The sequence below is a fragment of the Falco cherrug genome, chromosome 12 (assembly GCF_023634085.1).
Source record: "Falco cherrug isolate bFalChe1 chromosome 12, bFalChe1.pri, whole genome shotgun sequence".
NCBI classification, from domain to species: Eukaryota; Metazoa; Chordata; class Aves; order Falconiformes; family Falconidae; genus Falco; species Falco cherrug.
In genome coordinates this window covers 28,799,550-28,812,728 of record NC_073708.1, presented here as the reverse complement: position 1 = coordinate 28,812,728, position 13,179 = coordinate 28,799,550, and the positions used below count along the sequence as shown (strand labels likewise).

General features: G+C 43.8%; 1 protein-coding gene across 3 annotated transcripts in view; it reads left to right on the top strand.

Annotated features, from left to right (window-relative positions):
• The window catches only part of LRP8 (LDL receptor related protein 8), a 194,254-nt gene that overhangs the window by 158,688 nt on the left and 22,387 nt on the right, over nucleotides 1-13,179 (top strand). For all 3 annotated transcript variants that reach the window (XM_055725294.1, XM_055725293.1, XM_055725295.1), the window contains one exon: nucleotides 8,432-8,794. In XM_055725294.1, the coding sequence (XP_055581269.1) occupies nucleotides 8,432-8,794 (363 nt within the window). The remainder of the gene's footprint in view (nucleotides 1-8,431; nucleotides 8,795-13,179) is intronic.

Here is a 13,179-nt window from a genome sequence, read left to right as displayed (position 1 = left end):
TCTGTGCTGATCCCTCAGTTACAGATAAATTGTCTGTATCAGTATGTCCCATTAATAATTTATTCTTTAAAGCACAATAGATGAAAACGCAATACCAAAACAAGACAATTTAGAATTCGGTACTTGAAAAATGTTTCCCTGAACGTACACTAGGAGAAAAGAGTAGATGCAAAGAACACGCTGCAAGCACACGCTCACACGCACACAAGCCTTACACACCCCAAATGACAGTTTTTCACAGAGTTGTGGAAGAGTGGTGTGAAAAAGCTGGTTTTATACAAAGATTTATGGATAATTACAATGAAAGTCCAATACTAGTGGACTGCATGTTACCTGTGCACACATACAAAAGCTTTGCTCCACTGCTCTTTAGCAGGAGAAGTTGCCTCTGATTCTTCTTTCCAGTCTCACATGTTATACTGTCAGAGGAGCAAAAATTGGCCTGTAGTTAATGCTTATCTTCTGGGAAGTCTATCTTTAAGCAGTTAGAGCTCTTGGAGTTGAAATAGCCAAGAAATTGCATCTCTTATTGCCAAATATGATTATTTTCTGTGTCTGAAGTGCTTTGTTCATAAGAACAGAGCTGTAATTCTGAGCCTGTTCATCCAAAAAGCAAGAATCGGTTTGATTTTAGTAAGGGAAATCTTCTGTAGCTGTCAGTGCCAGCAGTTGTGTTGTGATGGCAGATTAAGTGGGTAGGAGTTCCATCCTTCAGTGGCCACAGGTACATATGCATTACACTAATTAACAACTGCTTAACAGTTATGCTTCCTGAACATATGAGTCAAAGTCAGCTAGTTTGGACTCAGTACAGTCCTACGCAAGAGAGGACCATGTAAAGTTTGATGCAAAAGCAAAAAACACCCAGTTTTATGAGTCGTGTTAATGGATAAAACATCTGAAAGCTATCTTAGTGGCTGAAATAACACTGTTTCCATACAGAGGAAGACCTAATGGTTGGATTAACTTTGCCTATGTTTTGCAAAGAAATTTTTCTATTTGATAAAATATAACAGGGAAAGTTTAGCTCACAATAAAATACACTTCAATACACTTTTTTCCAACAAGTTTAAAATAATTGTTCATGTTGTACCCAAATCCAGCAAAGCGCTGCCTTCTGTTTCAAAGCTATAGAAACTGAAGGGCAAATCCTAATGCTATAGAAATCTCACTACTGTTAAAGTGAATGCAGTTAGCACACAACCTTTACACTTTTAATTGCAGTGTCACTCAGTGATTAAATGTTCCATTTGAGTAGACAGTCTCAGACATTTTTTTCTAAAAATGATGGCCGTTCTTTGTGGAATTGTACGTTGTTTACATCAAATAATAGCTATGCTCCCTAATATCACATAACTGAAAATAATTAGGGGCTGGTTGTTTCCTGAAAAGTCTGTTAGTCTTTTCCCCCTCCCAAAACCACCACAGTGGTCTTGTCTTTAAAGACGTGGTCAATTATAACATGTGCTTATATTCATAACCTCGAATCCAGCTACACTGAATCCTGCCAATTGTCTCATTGTATTCTCTCTCAATGCTTCTTTTTTTAAGGTACTCTTCCCTTCAGATCAGTTGCCTTGCAAACTGTTTTATTTCAAGAGTATCTTTTTAATTTTTGAACCTATATTCAGACTCACTTTGGATTGCTGTTCCTGGAGAAAAGTGAGCAGCAGTTGGGTAAATGGGGAGTGATGTGGGTTTTGCGTGTAATGTCACAGGATCAAGGGCCTTGTTCAGTAATCTGTGTTCTGGTTGCTAGAAGAACATTTATATATTTCTGAGAAACACAGAATTTTGTGTTAGAGCAGCTGTTGGTTTCATGGATATTATCAGATGTTTCTGAGGGACTTGCCAAATTGGTGTAATTTGTAAAACTGCCAGTTTAAGAAGCAAGTCATGTCTGAGGGAGTAGGAGTGAGCTTGTCCCGTACAGGTTCCAATTTTCAGTCAGAAAAGAAACCCACTAAACACATCCCAGCATATTTTTTTCCCATTTAAATTTTGGCTAATACCAAACATCTCCAGTCTGATTCAGCTGATTATATTCCCATCAGAACACAAAAGAGTATTAATAATGTCTTGATCCCCATGGAGTGTCTTGGATTTTAACAAGAAGCAGCACAGTATCAAGCTTAGGCGTTCTGACCATCCCTTTTTTTACTCCCAAGCTGCTTTATTTTACTCCTAAACCCTCTACCCCAGCCTCACTTTTCTTCTTTTGGGGTCATGTTCAGTCATTTAACCAGAAGAACCTGTGATAAACTTGCTAACACTTTCCTGGATTGAAGTGAAATTGAGGAGACAGCAGGTGTGAGTTAGCAACCTCATTGCAAGTAAGTAAGATTAAAGACAGGGAAGACATTCAGAATGTGCATACCTTTTGTATGTAAGCTGCTTCTCTCTGTAAACTGTGGGGTCATAATTAATTCTATTTTCAGAAATTTAAGCCACTTTGAATGAATATGTGATTCTCAGGAAATATATGCTAAATCAGTAAATACATTTTTGAACCAACTATTATTTATCAGCAGGGGCTTTGGCATCTGGTTGCTCCATTATAATTAACTAATACTATGCAAATACTGCTGCAGAGAATGGAAAAATAACTCATTTGTGTTTGAGGGGAGCAATGTGACAAAGACAGTGAGCACATGGAAATATTAATTTGCAAGAGTGCATGAGATGGCTCCTTAGCTACATTAGTGATTTGAACAATATCAGGAATTACTATTCCTTCTGCAGTCTTCGTCTATATGGGCTTTTCAGTATCAATCACCATAGCAACAACCACTGTTAGTAGTGAGACTGCAATTCAGCTGCATTATTCCCTCCATGGGAGGCCTGTCATTTTTTCAGAGCAATGCACTTCAAGGTCATCTTCATTTACCTCCATCTCCTTTGCTGCCCTTCCTGGAGGGCAGCATTCCGTGGGAAACTTGTCCTTCTAGGCATGAATCCGTGCTCTTAGAGACTGGCATTTGACCGATGATCTGTATGAAATATTCAGGTATTTGGTAAAGCACACCAATTGTCTGCAGACAAAACAATTTAGATACAGTTAAGCCTGAAAATAAATACTAGCTAAATAAAGCTAACAAGATGAGAGCATGGGTAACTGGCCTGGGAGTTCCAACTTAATTTAGCTTGTCTTGGACTCTGTGACCTCTTTATCCATGGTCCAGCTCAGAGATTCATTCGTAGGCAGTGGTAGCTGGGTTTGCACTTTGTGCAGAATACCTGGACAGGTGGAGCTCAGGCATTCTGCTCCTGTAGCCATGTGGAGCTCAGATCCTAAACTTCACAGCTTAGGAGAGTTTCTGAAGTCCACCAGCCTCTCCTGCCAGTGCTGAAGCAGCGATAAATCAACAGCAGATCTCTCCCTCCCTAGTGCAAATGTTAGTATGTGCAAATCGTCCTTTGCCTTCTTTGGGAGATCTGTTACCAGGTTTAAGCAAACACAAAATTTTGAGCCACACTTTTTTAAAGTCACTTTGGTAAGGGTGTCAGAAAAATGCAGTGTAATAATTCATCTTATTTTCTTGTCTTCAGCATCAGTAATTGCTGTTATCCACTTTACCACAAGCTTTACTGAATAATTATCTTCCTTTAAGCCATTCATGTAATTTCAAGAGGAACTGACTTTTTTTTGGAGGAGAGAGATGAATTAAATATCTGACTCTTCCTGAAAAGCTAGAAAACTTTAATTAAAGATTAGCAGTGACAGCAGTTATAGTCCATTGTACATAATTCCCAGCTCCTATTAATGATGGATAACCTGTTTCATGTTTTGAGTTTTATCCAGATTTGAGGATCCATGCTTGGTAGAGGCGTCCATTGTAGAAATGTTATGTACAAATATGTATTTTTGGAAATTACAGTTCTCAAAGAGTGCCTTTCAAACATTCTGCTTTTCTCTATAAGCACTTAAAAAGCATGTGGTAGAATTATCTTAATTTTTTGGTGCAGCGCCTGAGCTAAGATTCTCCCTGCTGCACCAGGCTGCTCACTAAAGCCTGTGGTTAAATCCTGGCTCCAAGCAAAAGCGAGCCAGCCAGTACAGAAATACTAAATCCACAACTACAATCTCTCTCTTTTCTTTTTTTTTTTTCCCTCCTTTTTTTTTTTTCTTTTTTTAACCTCCTCTATCCAAAGACTGCTTCTGCTCCACTCAAGAGATGTGACAAGACTGCAGCTGGAGGCTGTGAGGCAAAAACTGTGACACTTGTCCTCTATGTAAACAGTACAAGGCAGAAATTAATGCAGAACACCTCTGGTGTATATTGTCTATAGGCCAAAGCACATGTACACTGTCATTTAGATGTGATATTTTGCTTCTTAAAACTGTGAAGAACCTTAACGGATTACAGTATTCTACAAAACTGCTTTTGTAATTAGGCTTGTTTATTGCTTTGAAGCCTGTTGGTTAAATACTTCTTGACAAACATTTCCAAGATTTCTACTGGGGTCACTTCACATTTGAAGTAGGTTTTGCACCCTAGAGTACAACATTTATTAATTTCTTTGGCACTAAGGAAAGCAAGCTAATATTTGTTTCCTTTGTTTTGCACGAATAAGCTTACGATAGACAGGTAGCAAAATCAGAGAATGCAAACAAATTGCTCAAGTTGAAGCAAAAATACCCCAGTGATCATTTAATTACTATCTGCACATTTTCTGTTGAAATGCTCCAGAGGCAGTGAAATGCTGTAGTGATGGGACTGTCTAGGTACCCTGACAAATTTATGAAAGGAGATGTGAAGTAAACTGTTCCTGGGACTTGACTTCTCGTCTCTCCAGGTGCTGTGTAAGTTAATTTGTAATGCTGCTTTTTATTAGGTTCTTGAAGCCAGCACCAAACCATGCAGCAGGGACCCCAAAAAGCATGAGTGTGCTGGCTCTTGCCTAGGTGCAGCGGGATTGTAAGCAGCTTTTCTCCGCTGTTGCCTGTTCGTGCCAGAGCAAGTCCCTGAGCGGCTAGAAGCTGCAGACTTTGCTTTATCCTGGTGTGCCCTGCGGATTTTAGCTGTCAGAGAGGATAACGGAAGGGTGAGAGGAATTGGGATGTTATCTGCCTTCCCATGGCCAGCAGGAGAGCCAGCTGCACACGGAGATGGGGGTCCCTGCTGGAGTCAGGCGTGACCCAGAAGGAACTGTCCCATTTGAGCTGGCCTGAAGGTGGCCTTTGGGTCTGTAAATGAAGAAAAAGGCATTTTTACTTCTTGAGTTCACCAGGAGGTGCCTAGAGCAGCCTTCTGTAGTGAGGGACCACATGCTCCCATGCGGTGCTGCTGGTGCACGCACTGCAGTGGCCCCTGTGAAGCTCTAGTGGCTGTCCAGTGGCCTCCTTGTCACGGCACAGTGGTAGCAGCCCGTCAGTCTTACTGGTTGTCCTGTAATTGCCGCTATAATTGCAGGTGGGAAGACCTGAGCACAAAGGGCAAAGAGCTGCTCTTCTGCCTCCTAGGCCTTGTCCCAGTGCAGGCGATGCCCTGCCAGTGCTGGTGCCACTGCCCCTGGCTTTAGCTGCCTGAGCGAGTTGCAGAGGTTGATCCCCACCTAAGGACTGCATGGTGGGAAGGGGGAGTTAGCAACAGCCAGACTGCTGTGTGTGTTCACTGGAGGGAGAACTTGTAGTCTCTAGTGCTGTCATCATACTAAATTTAATTTAAAAATAAAATAAAATAATCATGACCATGCAATATTTCTAGCTAGTAATTCACAAGCTTCACTGAGAAAGTCCTCATGAGAGGTTACAAAAGCTGAACTGCTTCTGTTTTCTGGCTGTGATTATCGGTAATTTTATATCTGTACTGGGATTTGTAGGTGCAGAGGAGGAGCTTTTGTGCAAACTTCCATTGTCTGTATCCCACACATGTTTATCAGTTGCTAATTTGCCAATGCAGCAGATTTCTGAAGGGAAATGCATAGAGACACAAGGAGGGGTAGAGGTGGGACCAGGAAAACAGCAAGGGAAAAAAGATGGGCTCATTACAGCTGGGGGAAAGGAAATTAATGCACATTTGGAGTGTGCAAATCATTACAACCTTGGCCAAAAATTAGGGATCAAAGGACTGTGCAAAATTTTGCTCACTGATCTGTTTCTGAGATTCATCAAAATAATGCCAGAAAAGCATTTCTTCTTCTCAGCCTTGATCTATTACAGAAATTGTACATAGCCCTAGAAATATTGCTGTTTCTTGCTTCCTTTTTTGAATAGATTAGTAAGATTATAACTGTTACCTTAAATTTCCACTTGGCAGTTCCATATTATGCATCATCTAAAGAGAGTGCTAGTTTATACAGCTGTGTACTGATTGGTGAGGTTAATTATTTCTAGTTATGGGGTAAGGATAGAAAAGTATGCTCAGTGAAGAAAAAGAGCAGAATGTGGGTGAAAAGCGGAGCATTTTAATGGTCTCAATTCTGCCATGCGAAAGAGATTTGGATTTTTTTCAGATGCTTCTCTGCCAGACTGTGCTCATATTTTGGGTCCTTACGAGAGGGATTTATCTGCTAATATTAGTGGTCTGATCCCAGTTCCCTCTCTTTGGAGAGGAGAAATATTAGCCCCTCCAAAGGACAGTTCTATCACAAGGTAGGTGCCAGGAGTTGCCTGTTCAGGGCATCTCTCTGTATCCAAAATACCCTACTGAGTACAGAAGGAGCTTGAGCAATGGACTAGATGATACTTCAGTGTCTAACACTAGGTGCTCCTTTGGTGACCACGCTCTTGCATTTAATTATTGATGTCAAGTTAGGCACACAGCAGTGTGCAGCTGAGATTCTCTTGTAACATTTACCTCTGTTGGAAGGAGCTTGGGTCATGGTCGGTGCATGGTAGTATTGCACCAAGGAAGACAAACCTCTTTTAATTAGGCAGATTGGTACTCTGGTAGACACAGTAACATCTGGGAAACCTGGGACTAAACAGGACAGAGCACAGGACAGGCGGGGAAAAGTATATATATTGTCACGCTGTGCTGTAAAACTACAGGCTGCTTAGGTTAACAGACAGAGCCCAGCAGGTTTGCAAGCGAGAATGTAAGTAAGTGTCCATGTACAAATGAACATGCTAGATACGTAACTGCTAGATAGAGTTTCATTCCCAGGTGTAAGACCAACCTGGTCTAGCGGGAGGTGTCCCTGCCCATGGCAGGAAGGTTGGAACTTTAAGGATGGTCTTTAAGGTCCCTTCCAACCCAAATCATTCAATGATTCTATGATAAAACATGTATTTCAGACATAATATTTCAGTAGAATGCCACTAGGTTCCTGTCGTTGGATGAAAGCTGGGTAATGACAAGTGCCTTACAGAGATTCTGCTGCTTTCCAGATGCACTCGCCATCGCAGTGATCTGTGCCAGCTGAACTGTGTGGTTTATCATAGGGGCTCTGCAGATATGACAGTAAATAGTTCTGCATCTGAAGACAAAAAGACTCCCAAGTGCAATGTAAAAAAAAAAAAAAAGTTTTCTTGTAATTTATTTGTATATATTTATTGTACTTGTAATTTATTAAAGCCATAACTTTCCTGTAGATGACTGAAACTGCAGAAACAGAACTCTTTTTTTTTTTAAGTAACTACCTAAAAGTACATACAGAAAATTTCTTCCAGGGTTTTGGTTCCCCCACACTGTGATGAAATAAAGTGACTGTGAAGTGCACATTGTTGGAGTACCTGAAAGTTTAATTTCAGCAGGCTTCTCTGGTTCAGCTGTCCATTAAGCTTGCAGAGGAGAGTACTCCACTCAGCTTCCTATCTGACAAACGCCTCATTTGTATGTTAATGTTGAGTTGTGATTTTCAGGGAAGACATTCAGTGTGTTGTAAAGGGCCTTACTGGCAGATTGCAGCTAAATTGATGCTCAACTCACTAAATATTTACCCTACACATCCCACTTAATATGTCCAAAACCAGGCACACTGTGAAATCCTGAAACCTGATTCTGTGCTTCTGAAAGTCAGGAAGCTGGCAATGTCAGTGCGGAACAAAGCGAAGCGCTGTGCGAGTCCACCAGCGTGTGCCAGTACACCCCCAGCCTGCCCTGCAGTCTCCCTGCTCCTTCTGTGCTGTCACCCCGTCCGCTGGGGCTTGCCTGGCTGCTCTTGCCTCAACACCAGAGCAGCGCTGCAGCTGCGCACCCCTCCAGCTTCTACCTGCAGTTCTCTCAGCCCTGCTGCCCCTTCTCCTTCAGGGCTGCCCATGGCCCATAGAGGACTCGCCCGATGGCACAGCTGGGGAGATGCATCCTCACCTGCTCCTTGCCATGTAGGTTGCCATTGGGAAAAACGTTTTGGGTTAGGACAGGCAAGGTAATGCTTTTGTGCCCTCGCCCTCCCCCTTGTCTCAGACATTCTTGACTAAAGCTAGCACAGTGGAGAGGGGTAGGTTGGAGACCTCACAGCTCACCTGTTTGTTTTTATTCCCAAGCCTGTTCTCCCAATGAGTTCCAGTGCAGCAACAAATCGTGTATCTCCATCATCTTCGTGTGTGACGGCGACGATGACTGCGGGGATGGCAGCGATGAGAGAAAATGCTCCCCTCTCACCTGCAACCCCAATGAGTTCCAGTGCAACAACAGCGTGTGCATCCCAGAGCTGTGGGTCTGTGATAACCAGCCGGACTGCGAGGATCAGTCGGACGAGTCCGTTGAGAAGTGTGGCTATGATGCCAAGGCCCTCAACACCTGCGCGGCTCATGAGTTCCAGTGTGGCAATGGGGAATGCATCCACCTGAACTGGAAGTGTGACGGGGACGAAGACTGCAAGGACAAGTCTGATGAGCAGGATTGCCGTAAGTGTCTGCAGGGGTAGGGCAGGGCCGAGGGCTTCTCTTTGTGGGGGAGAGGGGCCAGAGGGCTGCTGTGGGCCGTGTTCTAAGGCAAGTCTTTGATGTCTGTGCAGCAACTGTGTGCCTGACAAGGAGCGTTTGTGTCCCAGATGGCATGGCTGGGTGCCCAGCCCAGCAGGGTCAGGTGTATTCCAGATTCCTTTTATGCTTTTTCCTTGAGGATTCAGAGAGGAGGTGCAGGAGCTGTTAGATGGTACTGTGCTTCTGAAGAGATTTGTTTCACTAGAAAGACAGGGAATGGAAAATGGGAAAAATGTTCAAAGCCCTCAGGCTGCATGGTGGGGTCACAGCCTGGAGGTTAGAAGCCACAATGCTAAAGGGAATATATGATCACCAGAAAAAAAAATAATTAATTTTCTGCCTCTGAAGTTAGAGTATACTGAACAAGGCAGTCAAGAGCAGTACCTCTGAAATGCACTTTGAGCTTGGCTTGATAAAGGCACAGAGCTAATAAATAATGGATGTCTTTTCAGCTGGCTTTATGCATTTAACATGGTGTTGGTGTGCATGGTATTTCGAATGTTTCATCCATTTTTAGCCACTAAACTGTTCAAGCTGGTCACTTACCTGAGGAAGAAGAGAGAGAGACAAGAAAATAAGAGCAAAATGTTTTTCTAAAATATTCATAATGACAAGATTGAAATAAAATAAAATATTTACATAGCTGTATATATTTAGCAGCTCTGACACTGGGCCACCTCTGGGGAGGAAGGCAGCAACCAGCTGCAGAAACCAGACATTTTTGCAAAGGTACCTAAGAAAATTTACTGCTTTTGCCAGCACCATCTTTTCATAACCATGACAACACTTGAGTCCAGGCTGGTGAGCTCAGAGCAGCTATGTGGGAGAGCCCTTCAAGGAGCAGGGGATCAGACTCTCTCCCGGGCAGAGAGAGACAGATGTAAATTCAGTGGCTTCTTTAACAAGAGGAGGGTGATGTAGTAAGTCCTGGACACCACTGTTTACACTGCAAGAGCAGGGAGATGAGCCACGGGTAACCCTCAAGCTGCTGTGCCTTTAAAAGAGCCAAGGACTCTTAAAGAGAGAGGTGACAGCAGAATAGGAGAAGCCAAATATTTTGTTAGGAAGAGAGTAACCTTGACCACTGGGTACAAGTATGTCATCACTGTCAACCCCCTTCCAAGTAGGGACGGATGAGGTAAAATGTCTTCTTCTTCGTCTCCAAGAAGGTGGTACAGGAGCTGACAAAGCTCTTGGGCAGCAGGTACCCAGGCAGTGCTGCCAGGGTCTGAAGCATCACAGGGACAGTGGAGTCAGGAGACAAAGCTTGTTCCTGGCATCCATTGCAGTACGAAGTGACTGTAAGAAAGCCAGGCAGGAGCACATCCAGTGGAGATGTGCACCGCTGGCTGGGACAGCCTGTGTTGTTTGGTGCCTGATTTTATTCTGAGACCTCCTGCAGACAATGCTGTACTTCTGTCCCTTCTGACTCAGGAGGCAGTGGCTAGGCCCACGTGACAAACACAGGTGAAGAACTGGTGTCTGGCACAGGAGGCTCCCAGAAGAACTGGTACCTGTCCCACAGGCTGCATTCCCTGCAGTGATGGCAGCCTGGCAGGATGGCTGAGTTTAGACAGCTCAGGAGAGGGAAAGGCGAGCCCCCTTCTATTTTCGAGTGGTGAAAGAGGGGAGCGCCTTACCGGTGGTGCTTTCCAATGAAATGTCTAAAATTTCAGTCCCTGTTGTCTCCTTGAAAGGAGTTGTTTTAAGTCCACAGGCACCATTTACTTGGACACTGCGCTGGGTGAGGGGAGCAGGATTGTGCCCATGTACCCTGCCAAGTCAGAAGGAGCACTCTGTTCCCCAGCTTATTTCCTTGATCTCGGAGACACCAGCAATATCCAGCTGATGATGTAATGAAACTCAAACTAACGAGCTCAAACTGCCGAGAAGTGAGGCCCAAAAGGACACAGCTCTGACAGCATCCCTTGGCTACAGAGCGGCTTCATCTAGTAGCACCTCCAGATGTGCCAAGGGCAGCCTCCCTGGGGCAGAGGACGCAGCGCAGCACGGTGCTGACAACCAGTGGAGGAAGGAGGAAATGTGGCAGAAGTGACTTGGGACAATTATATCTCTCTGACTAGTGGAGGTTTAGCACCCGAGGTTTTCTCCAGTAAGTCTCTGTACAGCGCAACGTAAAGCTTATCTCCCCAGGAGAAACGAGCCCGTAAGCAGCTGCTGCTGCTGCTGCGCACAGCCCTGTGGGCCAGGCAACAGCGGGATTCAAAGCCCCATGGTTCAGCTGCTGCAGTGCTCCTCCGTACGGCGTGCCTGGTTCTGCCCTTTAGACCAGGCAAACCAGGAGTCACCCCAGTGCCACAGAGGCGCACAAGCCGGCTGCTGTTCACGCCGCGAGGAGGGAAGTCTCCAAAGTAGTAGTAGCCAGGAGAGGACTTGCAGCACTGGGTGCTTGTGTAGCTGATGGGTCGACTGGGCCAGAGTGAAAACCGATGTTGCTTCCCCATCCTAAATGCAGCCGCTGCTTGGATGCACAAGCCTGCAGTAAGAAAGTGACATTTGAGAGCTCTGGAAACTCAGCATCAGTGTCCATCTGTTGGACTGAAGAGTTCAGGGATTGACCTTTATTATTTTCCTCTCCAGGAATTCTTACTTTGAGATCAGTATCGCGTGGCACACAGGGAGTTACAGGTGTATGACACTGCTCTATTCTCTTAGCAACAGGGGTGGCACAAGTACCACTGGGTTTGACTTATTTAAAACTGCAGATTCCAGCACTACATCTTCTCTTGGAGGAAAGGGGAATCATATGGGGCTTGCATTGTACAAAATTGAGGGATGGGAGCTAATGCTTTAAAAAAAAAAAAAGTCATGAGGCCATCACCAGTCGTTTGTTATAAGCATTTTGGGGGGAAAGAACGAGCAGAGCAGAAATGAAGGGTGACAATTGGTGAACAGGTTTTGGCAGCGAGACAGCAAATAAATAGGAGGGAATGAGTCATTTCAGGAAAGCTGTGTGAGAACATTGAGTGGTTGGGTTTTTTTCCCTAGCATATATATTCAAATATGTATATATATTTATAAAATGAACATTGGGTTAGATTTATTAGTCTCCAAATCTGGAATGGTTATATTTTAAAATGTCCTTTGCAACTCACATTAGGGCATCCGGGAGGGAGACTAAATAATGCTTACAATTGACAGCTAGAAACTAGATCCCTTGAGACCTGACCTCACACTTCTGTGCCTCTGTCTCCCCACCTATAAAATGGGATTGATGCATTTTGCAAATGATGGGGTTTTCTTGAGATTAAGTTCATTTGGGGTGGGGGAACAACAGAAGAAACACACGTTCAGACTTGTATTCTAGAATATATCTGCTGAATCTGAGCAATACAGCTTTGTGCCCAGTATTTGCAAATGGGAAGCGTGTCTGAGTGCACCTGTTAATTTAGCAGAGCTTTGGTAAATTGTTTCATACTTGATTTGTGGAGCAGAAGAGGTGGCTATAATACTGCTGAGATTTCACTGATTTAAATCCTCCAAAATAGCATAGCAATTTTCTGAACATCTTCTGCAAATAAACAGCACAGCTCTTCCCTCTTCTTGGGATATTGCTCTGCTTTGGGAAGGGCCCCGATGGCAAACTGCTGTCAACTCTTGACAGTGGTGCTGAGATGGGTTTGTGTCCCAGCTTCAGGATAGCAAAGTTCCTGGCCCACTCCCCTCAAACTATGTTCTCCAGGCCAGGTATAAATATAGCATTCTCTCTCCTCCTACTGAAAAACACACCAGAAAATAGAAATGCTGTATATGTATTTGAATATCTTTGTGATTAGTAAGAGTTCTTACAGTATCTGCTCTTTTTAGATGTCTGTTAGGAGGCTCAGGGGCCATTCCTCAAAGGTCTGAACTTCCACAGCTCTGCTGGAATGAGAATTCAGCCAGGAAACCAAGCCTGGTCTCCAAACTTCTGTCTCTTCTTTTTGAAGCAAAAGCTCTGTGCAGAAATCTTGTACAGTCCCACGTCTGTGTGTTGCAGTCCCTGTAGCCACCCAGCTAAGAGGCTGTGCTGTCATTTTTCTCTGTCTTGTGATGCTTGTGCTTGTGTCTTTGCAATTCCTGCAAAATTATCCTTCATTTTAATTTGTTTTACGATTAGAAACATTTCTATTCTTAGCATCTAGCTATAACTGCTTTTTGGAAGAGCTTTTACAGTTGAGGACATTTAGTAGGTTTTATAACAGCTGCCTTCCAAATCTGTAGCTGTTGTCATGCAGATTTACTTGATGAACTGGAGACCTGTTCCTGCTCCAGGAAAGACAGGGCCCCCAGTGGCTTTAATTATG